Source organism: Rattus norvegicus, chromosome 20 (assembly GCF_036323735.1).
Source record: "Rattus norvegicus strain BN/NHsdMcwi chromosome 20, GRCr8, whole genome shotgun sequence".
NCBI classification, from domain to species: domain Eukaryota; kingdom Metazoa; phylum Chordata; class Mammalia; order Rodentia; family Muridae; genus Rattus; species Rattus norvegicus.
This window is the reverse complement of record NC_086038.1, coordinates 4,968,170-4,978,285: the sequence shown is the minus strand read 5'-3', so window position 1 is coordinate 4,978,285 and position 10,116 is coordinate 4,968,170. Positions and strand designations below refer to the sequence as shown.

The 10,116-nt window shown below is 55.2% G+C and overlaps 2 protein-coding genes across 14 annotated transcripts; both read left to right on the top strand.

The window, feature by feature from the left end:
• The first annotated feature begins 223 nt into the window (after positions 1-223).
• Daxx (death-domain associated protein) lies at positions 224-6,313 on the top strand. Of its 10 annotated transcripts, none has more exons than XM_063278939.1 (9): positions 490-645; positions 1,169-1,409; positions 1,503-1,725; positions 2,325-3,150; positions 3,247-3,455; positions 3,671-3,863; positions 4,024-4,498; positions 4,615-4,837; positions 5,938-6,313. In XM_063278939.1, the coding sequence occupies exons 3-9, from the start codon at positions 1,519-1,521 to the stop codon at positions 6,019-6,021; spliced, it is 2,217 nt and encodes a 738-aa protein (XP_063135009.1). In that variant the 5' UTR covers positions 490-645; positions 1,169-1,409; positions 1,503-1,518; the 3' UTR covers positions 6,022-6,313. The 10 variants fall into 10 exon arrangements, with proteins under 10 accessions (XP_006256170.1, XP_006256172.1, XP_063135009.1 ...); XM_039098392.2 differs by having other exon boundaries at positions 493-645; positions 6,090-6,313; XM_063278941.1 differs by having other exon boundaries at positions 533-749; positions 6,090-6,313.
• A 238-nt stretch (positions 6,314-6,551) lies between these two features.
• Zbtb22 (zinc finger and BTB domain containing 22) lies at positions 6,552-10,071 on the top strand. Of its 4 annotated transcripts, none has more exons than XM_006256123.5 (2): positions 6,552-6,683; positions 7,587-10,071. In XM_006256123.5, the coding sequence occupies exon 2, from the start codon at positions 7,653-7,655 to the stop codon at positions 9,561-9,563; it is 1,911 nt and encodes a 636-aa protein (XP_006256185.1). In that variant the 5' UTR covers positions 6,552-6,683; positions 7,587-7,652; the 3' UTR covers positions 9,564-10,071. The 4 variants fall into 4 exon arrangements, with proteins under 4 accessions (XP_006256185.1, NP_001009172.1, XP_017457130.1 ...); NM_001009172.3 differs by lacking the exon at positions 6,552-6,683 and adding an exon at positions 6,905-6,990 and having other exon boundaries at positions 7,587-10,070; XM_017601641.3 differs by lacking the exon at positions 6,552-6,683 and adding an exon at positions 7,037-7,228.
• The last annotated feature ends 45 nt before the right edge of the window (positions 10,072-10,116 follow it).

Here is a 10,116-nt window from a genome sequence, read left to right as displayed (position 1 = left end):
CCAGGAGGCCCGGGCTGGACAGCCTCCAAGTGCACGCCGGCTCTTAAAGGGAAGGGCAAGCATAGGCAACCAGGCGGTGGAACTCTTGGTCGGAGGGAAAGCAAAGTAGGGAGTGCCAGGCTTACACCAACAGGAAAAGAAAATCCTTTATTTCCTTCCCTGGAGCCCTACACAGCCATAGACACACCAGCTCCTTAGGTACCTGCTCGGATGGAAGGATGGGAAGGTCTTCCCCGCCCTCCAGCCGATGGCGTGGGGTGGGAGGGCAGGTCTGGGGCAGGAAGTTTCTGATTGGCCGAGTGGCTTTGGCAAGCTCCTGGTGCAAAGAGCTCCACGCCTCGCGGAGCTGGCTGGTGCCGTACGGCAACGTGGCGCGCCCCATCTACCTGGTCCCAGGCCCCGCCCCCCTGAGTGTCAGTGCACCCGGAGCGGCGGCCTAGGTGGGCGGGCCACGCGTCACTTCCGGTCCCAAGAAGCCTAGGTCCCGTACAGCAATATGGCCGCCCTCAGGTGCTGCAGGCGGAAACTCCGCGCCTTCCGGTCTGTTGTAGGGCCTGAGGTGGGGGTGGGGGAAAGGAAGGCGGAGGGAACTTTGCGAGGATTTGTGATCCGCGCTGAGGGGAGCCTCGAGAGACCGTTTCTGAGGTGGGGGCCAGGTCGTTCGTGGAGCCGGGGTGGCGGCGCAGGAGTTGGCGAAGGCGAAGGATCCGCACGGCCTGGCTGCGGAGTCTGAGGGGCGAGCTTGTATGGTACCTTGCTAGCCCTGAAGGGGAATGTGGCGGCCTAGGGCTGAACGCGGAGAGGGTTACTTGGCGGGAAGCTGAGGCTGGAGACTGTCCTCGCCTGGGGCTGGAAGCCCAGACATTGGGAATGCTGAGTGGTGGGCTTGCTGTCGGTTACGAGTCACAGAGAATGGGGAAAACCTGGGTGCGGTGAGAGGGAGGGGACTGGAGGTGAAAAATCTCCAGCCTGAAGTCCGGGTTTGTGGAAGGTGGAACATGGAGATGGTTGTAGGAGCGGGAAGGACACCAGGCTCTTCAGAGGGAAACCCTTTAACCTCGGAGTGGAAGAGTTGGAGTTAGGAAGAAGTCGGAGGGGACTGTGATGATGGAGGGCGAGAGGTGGGCAAACCCATGTGGTGGTATCGACTGGGTGTTGGTTTCTGTAGACGGAGAGAGCAGTGTGGGATCTTATACCCCATCGGATTGGGAGTAGGAAGAAAAAACTCACCAGCTGACAAGAGAGTGGGGAAAACGCAACCGAAAGACAGGAAATTGACTGGGGGCTGAAATTTGGGACTTGAGACGATCGATGGGGAGGTTCCCCTTCAGAACTGCCTGAGACTGATAGTTGCAAAAGACAGGCTTTGAAGACATCTCAGAAAGGACGAGGCTATTGTGAACCCTGAGGTATCTGACTGAGTGGGACTAAGGAGGAGGGGCTTTTCCTGAGTCACCCTTTCCCTTCCAGAATTCTGACCTTTCAAATACTTTTTCCCTCAGGGGGATTTGATCCCCCATGGCCACCGATGACAGCATCATTGTGCTTGACGATGATGATGAAGATGAAGCAGCTGCTCAGCCAGGACCCTCCAACCCAGCCTCTAATCCTGTCTCACCAGGACCAGAAGCCTCTGGTCCCTCTGAGTCCCATGGGGATGGAGGGAGCAGTAACTCAGGTAGCAGGAAGTGCTACAAGTTGGAGAATGAGAAGCTGTTTGAAGAGGTAAGCTTCAGGGAAGGCTCCCTTTCCTTTAAGAGAAGGGTCTCGCTTTGTGGCCCTGGTTGCCTGGAACTGTCTAGATGAGGCTGGCCTTGAACTCACAGAGTTCTACTTGCCTTTGCCTCCTGACAGCTGGGATTCAAGATGTGAATCACTGGGCTGGAGAGACAGCTCAGTGGTTAAGAGCACTGACTACCCTTCTAGAGGTATCGAGTTCAAATCCCAGAAACCACATAGTAGCTCACAACCATCTGTAATGGGATCTGATGCCCTCTTCTGGCGTCTGAAGACAGCTACAGTGTACTCATATATAGAATACATCTTTTTAAGAAAAGGATGTGGGGGTTGGGGATTTAGCTCAGTGGTAGAGTGCTTGCCTAGGAAGCGCAAGGCCCTGGGTTCGGTCCCCAGCTCCGAAAAAAAGAACCAAAAAAAAAAAAAAAGAAAAAAAGAAAAGGATGTGAACCATTATGATGTGATTGGGCAGATCCCAAGGAAAGGGGTGTTTGATTGGCTGATTGTTCTGGCTTCCTCACTGATTCCCTCTTTTTTTTTTTTTTTTGGTTTTTTGGTTTTCCCGTCCCTTCCCCCGAACCGTTTAGTTCCTTGAACTGTGTAAGATGCAGACATCGGACCACCCTGAGGTGGTTCCGTTCCTCCACAAACTGCAGCAGCGTGCTCAGTCCGCTTTTCTGGCCTCTGCAGAGTTCCGCAACATCCTCTCCAGGGTTCTGTCTCGGTCTCGGAACCGGCCAGCGAAGCTCTACGTCTACATTAACGAGCTCTGCACTGTCCTTAAAGCTCATTCCATCAAGAAGAAGTTGAACTTAGCTCCCGCAGCCTCAGCGGAATCATCGGGTGATAACCCTCCCACAGATCCCCCGTCTGACCTTACAAACACCGAAACCACTGCCTCTGAGGCCTCAAGGACTCGAGGCTCCCGGAGGCAGATCCAGCGCTTGGAGCAGCTGCTGGCACTGTATGTCGCAGAGATACAGCGGCTGCAGGAAAAGGAGTTGGATCTGTCAGAACTGGATGATCCCGACTCCTCCTATTTGCAGGAGGCCCGCTTGAAGCGGAAACTGATCCGCCTCTTTGGGCGGCTGTGCGAGTTGAAGGACTGCTCTTCTCTGACTGGGAGGGTCATAGAGCAGCGAATTCCTTACCGAGGCACTCGATACCCAGAGGTCAACAGGCGCATCGAGCGGCTCATCAACAAGCCGGGGCCTGACACGTTTCCGGACTATGGAGATGTGCTGAGAGCGGTGGAGAAGGCGGCGACCCGGCACAGTCTGGGCCTTCCCAGACAGCAGCTTCAGCTCCTGGCTCAGGATGCCTTCCGGGATGTGGGTGTCAGGTTACAGGAGCGCCGCCACCTGGATCTCATCTATAACTTTGGCTGCCACCTCACAGATGACTATAGGCCAGGTAGGAAGCTCCTGGGATGATTTCAGGTGGAACAGAGGCAGCTCTAATCCCTTCTAGGATTGGGACTGACTGCTCTGACCCTGTTTCCCCACACAGGCGTTGACCCCGCACTCACCGATCCCACATTGGCTCGCCGCCTTCGGGAGAATCGAACCTTGGCCATGAGCCGGCTGGATGAGGTCATCTCCAAGTATGCCATGATGCAAGACAAGAGTGAGGAGGGGGAGAGACAGAAGAGACGGGCCCGGCTCTTAGCCACTTCCCAATCTTCAGACCTCCCCAAAGCCTCCTCGGATTCCGGTGAGGTATGGAAGGGTTGTCATCTGTCAGAGAAATCTTGTCTGCACCCTGCACTGCCACCAGGGACCCCCTGGTGACTCCTGGAGCAGCGTATGGAAGCAGGGAAAGAAGATTAGTGACGTGCTTGGGTAGCACTAGTAAGGTCCCAGAGTCAAGTCCTCATACTACCAAAAACCTGTGTGGCAAGGGATTCCTTAAGAGGGACTCCTCTTTCCCCCAGGGTCCTAGTGGAGTGGCATCCCAGGAGGACCCTACTACCCCCAAGGCTGAGACCGAGGATGAGGAAGACGATGAGGAAAGTGATGATGAAGAGGAGGAAGAGGAAGAGGAGGAGGAGGAGGCCACCGAAGATGAAGATGAGGATTTAGAACAGTTGCAGGAGGATCAGGATGATGAAGAGGAGGAGGAAGGAGGTATATGCATAACCGGAGCGCCCCTGTGGTAGAGGTTCTGCTCTGTCCGACATGACCTCCTTGTTGATCCTGTCCTTCCTCCTCCTCCCTGCACAGCCCCCCGACCCCTGTTCCTCTCTCCACCCCTGTTCCTCATTCCACCCCCCCTTTTCTTTTCCAGATAATGAAGACGATAAAAGTCCCACATCCCCTTCGCCCATTTTCCGCAGAAGGAACTCAGCACCCACAGAAGGGCTCAGGTCCCCGGAGGAGCAGCAGGAGAGAGGACTGACGGGGACGCCAGCATCCCCGCTGGAAGCATCCCCGGGCCTTCCCAGCACCGATGCTGAAAGCAGCGGCGAGCAGCTCCAGGAGCGGCTCCTGGCAGGAGAGAGTCCCGTGTCCCAGCTTTCTGAGCTAGACATGGAAGCTCTGCCTGAGGAGACCATCCCTTCCCCTGAGGAAAGGGGCATTTCCTCTTCCAGGAGAAAGTCAGACAGTTCCCTCCCCACCATCTTGGAAAATGGGGCAGCTATGGTTACCTCTACGTCCTTCAATGGGCGTGTCTCTTCTCACCCTTGTCGAGATGCCAGTCCCCCAAGCAAGAGATTTCGGAAGGAAAAGAAGCAACTGGGACCTGGGCCGTTAGAAAACAGGTAACGTCGGGTGAGGAAGAAGGCAGGCAAGGAGGCAGGATTCCCTGAAGGGAACCTGGTGTCCTAGGTCTCCCTGCGGCCTCAGGCCCCTTCTGTCATTTCTCTTCTGTCCTTAGCTATGTAAAAAAGCAGACGATGGCACAGCAGGACAGTGGGTGGAAGATAAGTGTCCTGTCTACTCCGTCCTCCCCCTTGGCCTCTGTGGGTCCTGTTGCTGATTCCTCCACGAGGGTGGACTCTCCCAGCCATGAGCTGGTAACCAGCTCCCTGTGCAACCCTTCTCCATCCCTGATACTCCAGACTCCCCAGTCTCAGTCTCCCCGGCCTTGTATTTATAAGGTAAGCTGGGGGGGGTTCCCCTGTCAGTTCATTTTCACCTTCTCACTCTCTGTGGGGGCTGCACCTCCTCTTTTTTCCCCCATTCGCCAGTGGGTAGTGCGTGCATGTGTGTACAGTGACAGTTTTGGAATTTTGGTTTCTTAAAACTCAGAGCTGGATAGTGGTGACACATGCCTTTGATCCTGGGAGGCAGAGGCAGGAGGATCTCTTGAGTTTGAGGCCAGCCCGGTTTACAAAGTGAGTTCTAGGACAGCCAGGGCTACACAGATAAACTGTGTCTAAACCCCAAAACCAACCAAAAACAGTGAAAGAGCTGGCTTTCATTTTAATCCCCAGTGTGGGGATGTGGGGCTGCTCCCAACTGATCACTGTGGCTGAATGTGACTCACTTTGAGCTCAGCAGAGCTGTGGCTTTGCCAGCTACAGGCAGTTGCTTTGGTTGTGTGAACATGATGGTTAGGAATTGTGGAACTTTTCAAGAGAGCGTAGAAATGGTAGACACCACCCCACCACCACCCCACCTCCTCCAAGAGGCATGGTGTGAGCTCAGGGGTTGGTTGTGGTATGTTAGTCTTGCTCAAAGAAGAGAGAAATTAGATTCAGAGATCCCTATCTCTCCCCTCTATCCTTCTTTCCTATCTAGTGATGGGGTAGATAAAGGGGAGGAAAAAACCCACAAAGTCTCAAAGACTGACTGTCTATGTGTGTTTAGATGTATTTTGCCCGGCATAGTGGTTTATTCCTGTAGCCCCAGCATCCAGGTGGCAGAGGCATACAGATGTCTATAACTTGAGTGCCACAGTCTAGTCTACTGAATGAGCTCCAGGACAGTCAGGGTTACATAGGCCGTGTAAAACAAAAAGTGATTTATTGTATGTAACTAGGTGTTCTGTTGGTATGTATGTGTGTTACATTTGTGTCTGGTGCTCATGGAGGCCAGAAGAGGGCGCCTGATCCTCTAGATCTGGAGTTACAGAGACAGCACTAAGTAGCCATGTGAGTCTTGGATACAGAACACAGGTCTCCTGCAGAGCAGCAGTGTGTCTAGTGGCCAAGCCATCTTCAGCCTTCCATCCTGCTTTGTTTTGTTTTTGAGACAGGGTCTCTATGTATCCGACTGTTCCAGAACTCTGTATATAACAAGGCTGGCCCCAGTCTCAGAGATGCCTGCCTCTGCCTCCTGAGTGCTGGAACTAAAGGCGTGGGCCATCATGCCTGGTTCACCCTTCCTTCTCTCCTGACTTGTCTGCAGACGAGTGTGGCCACCCAGTGCGATCCCGAGGAGATCATCGTGCTCTCAGACTCTGATTAGCAGTCCCTGCATCCAGAAGGGTTTCTAATGGCTGTTAGAAGATGACGGAGCAAATGATGGACAGAGCTCCTCCCGTTTTGGTGGTGTTTCTTTTGACAAAAAATCAGATGTTTTAAGTTTTACACAGACACATTAATAAACAATGAATTTCTTTTCTTATTGTATTCTTTTCTTAAATTGTCTTTCTCCTATGACAGCTGTCACCTGGATCTGCCCTTTCTAGCCTGGACCTCTTTTTAGGGTGCCCTCATCCTTACCCTTCTTTGAGCCTCCCTCTAGGCACTTGGAAAGATAAGTGCTTCAGAAGCCTTCTTAAGCCGCTTTACTTTCTTATTTTGAGCGGTATGAGTGAAAAGGCCAATCAGGGGCTGACTCAAGGTTATTTGACCAATCCTGGCCCGGAGGAAGAGGGCGGGGCTTCAGGGGTTCTGTCATACGCTGGGAAAAGGGCTGTTAGATCCCGCGAGCGAGCTAATGTCCAGGGCTCGGGGTGGAGCCTGAGGAGCGGAAGCCAGTACTGGTCAATGGGAAAAGGTAGGCTTGCAGGATTAAAGGGGAGCGAAGGCTTCGGCCAAATCAATTCCTGAGTCCTTAGCCGCAGATGGGACCCGGTACCTTTAAGGAGGAATGAAGAGCCGGTCCTTTAAAGGGAAAGTGTTGGTGTCGGTCGAATTTTCCCCAGCGGCACAGGAGGGGTGCTGTCCTGCGCCTTTAAGGTCGCTGGTCGGGGAGGAGGAGTGGAGGCGGAGGGCGGAGGGAGTCGGCACAAGATGGCGGCGGGAGGGGCTGGGGCTGCGGCTCTGGTCGCCGAGTGAGGGGGGGCCCGGGGGCGCGCGGCCAGGTAAGCGGGGGCGCGCGGGGCTGGGGGCCCCCTCAGGCCGGGGGACAGTCCAAGGACGCGATTGGGGAGGAGTGGGGGGCGGGGTTCGGGGGGCGGGGGCAAACACGAGGCGGGGTCGGGGATCTAGGGGGCGGAGCCCTGGAGGGTCCTGAAGGGGCGGAGTCGGGGAATTAACTGGGGGCTGTCGGGGGAGGAGCTTGAAAACTGTGGAGGACACCCCTTCGCCCCAAGAAAATTGGTACGTAACACCAAGGAGAGGCGGTTTTTTTTTTTTTTTTTTTTTTAAGTGAGGCTCGGGGGCAGCTGTAGACAAGGATAGACACCCATTCCCTGAGAGCCCCCTATTTTCTGACCTAGGAAAGAGTACTAAACTTGGAGTTGGAATACTTTCTCTGCTAGCGCTGAGGTTTGATTTGATGTCGTTTGGTAGGTGTACTTGGATGTTTTTCTTGATTAATTCTGGGCCTCAGTTGCCCCATCTGTCCCATGGGGTTGAGAGGTGTACCTATTTATCTCAGTGATTTTTCTTTTTTTTTATACTGTGATGGTCTATGTCTTTTCAAAATGCTGTATTATTCTCTTTTTTTTCCCCCTAGAGACCCCCCCGGCCGCCCTCTTCTTTCCTTTGTTCCTGTGGCTGGGGGGGTATCTCCTTCCACAACATGGAGCCATCTCCTATGTCACCCAGTGGGGCCACACTCCCACTGCCTCTGTCACTGGCTCCACCACCACTGCCTCTGCCGGCAGCTGCAGTGGTACACGTGTCCTTCCCTGAGGTGACCAGTGCCCTCCTGGAGTCCCTCAACCAGCAGCGGCTCCAGGGTCAGCTCTGCGATGTGTCTATCCGCGTGCAGGGACGGGAGTTCCGTGCTCACAGGGCCGTCTTGGCTGCCTCCTCTCCTTACTTCCACGACCAGGTCCTACTCAAAGGCATGACTTCCATCTCACTGCCCAGCGTCATGGACCCAGGCGCTTTTGAGACTGTCCTGGCCTCAGCGTACACGGGCCGCCTCAGCATGGCTGCTGCGGACATTGTCAACTTCCTCACAGTGGGGTCGGTCCTCCAGATGTGGCACATTGTGGATAAGTGCACTGAACTCCTTCGGGAGGGTCGATCTTCAGCCGCTACTACCACTGTCACTGCTGTTGCAGCCCCCTCTGTCTCTGTCCCTTGTGCCAGTGTCCCATCAGGGAGCGGGGGCACCGTTGCCCCTGCCACTGTAGGCTCTGTACGTTCCCATACCTCCAGCCGGGCCAGTGAGAATCAGTCTCCCAGCAGTAGCAACTACTTCAGCCCCCGGGAGTCGACTGATTTCTCCTCTTCCTCCCAAGATGCATTTGTGGCCTCAGCAGTGGGTAGTGGGAACCGTCGAGATGGTGGCCCCGTGTTCCCAGTCCCTGTGGTTGGCAGTGCGGGTACCACCTCTGGGAAGTTGCTGCTAGAGGCCGATGAGCTATGTGATGACGGTGGGGATGGGAGAGGGGCGGCGGCCCCTGGGGCTGGGCTCCGGAGGCCCAACTGCCTGCCTGCCAGTGCAGTGCCACAGAAACACTGGGTGTATGTGAAGCGAGCTAGAAATTGCCCTGCACCAGCATCGCTGGTCCACCAAGACCCCGATCTAGAGGATGAGGAAGAGGAGGAAGATCTGGTGTTGACTTGTGAGGATGACGAGGATGAAGACCTGGGGAATGGCTCTGGGGTTCCTGCAGGGGGAGAGCCCGAGGCTACCCTCAGTATCAGTGACGTTCGGACCTTGACGGAGCCTGCAGAAAAGGGGGAGGAACAGGTGAACTTCTGTGAATCCTCCAATGACTTTGGCCCCTATGAGGGTGGTGGCGCTGGGGCAGGACTTGATGACCCTGGAGGCCCCACCCCTTCCTCCTATGGCCTCACCCACCCTCCACGACCCCTTCTTCCATTGGATGTGCCAGGCAACCAGATCTTGGTTTTCCCATCCTCCTCCTCGCAGGCTCCAGGCCAGCCACCAGGGAACACAGCAGAACACGGGGCAGTGACCCTAGGGGGTGCCTCTGCGGTGGGTCTGGGCATACCAAGTGGCTCTGGGGGGACCCCCGGAGGGGCAGGCAACAGCGACGGGAATAAGATCTTTCTTTGCCACTGTGGGAAGGCTTTCTCACATAAGAGTATGCGGGACCGGCACGTGAATATGCATCTCAACCTGCGACCCTTTGACTGCCCCGTGTGCAACAAGAAGTTCAAGATGAAACACCACCTGACCGAGCACATGAAGACGCACACAGGCCTCAAGCCCTACGAATGCAGTGTCTGCGCCAAGAAGTTCATGTGGCGGGACAGTTTCATGCGTCACCGGGGTCACTGTGAGCGCCGGCACCGGATGGGCGCGGGCGGGGCCGCATCGGTACCTGGACCTGGACCGGGGGCACCCACAGGGCCAGCACTGCAACCCAAGAGGGAGTCCTCCGCAGTGGGTGGGGGCAGTGGCGATGAGGCGAATTCGGCCACACCCCCGTCTAATAGGCGTGTCTGGTCACCACCCAGCGTGCACAAAGTCGAGATGGATTTCAGTGGGGGTGGAGGAGCAGCACACTGAAGGACAGGCTATCGGGGAGCTTAGTCTAAGGGCAACGTGGCTCCCGGGGTTTTCCCCACCAAACCGTCTTCCCTTATCTCTGTGGACTTGTATATATTCTAGAGAAGGGCATAGGCTGCACCATCGATAGCCCGTTCCATTCCTTAGCCCCTTCCTCGATATCTCCGGAACTAAGCAGTTTTTCTTCTCCCTTGAGCACACCAGAGCCCCACCTTCACGGAGTAGTGCCAAGACGGTGGGGGGATGGAAAAGGGACATTTTGAGCATCCTGGAGTCGCAGGGCCAACAGTCAGGTTGTGCTAATTTGTGCCTGAAGTCTGTGTTTGTGTTGTGGGACGAGGCCTTTGAGACTCCTCTTGAAGGATGCGCCCCTTATTCCTGTACTATCCCACCCTTGCCATGAGGATCCCAAATTGGGTTGTCATGAAAGTGGGCGGAGACAAGGGGTGAGCCGCGTAGTATAGGTCTTAATTTTTAACGGTGATTAAAATATTTATTGGTCACTTCACTTGGTTTCCCAACACCCCTCTGTTTGCTGGGAGCTGACACAGGT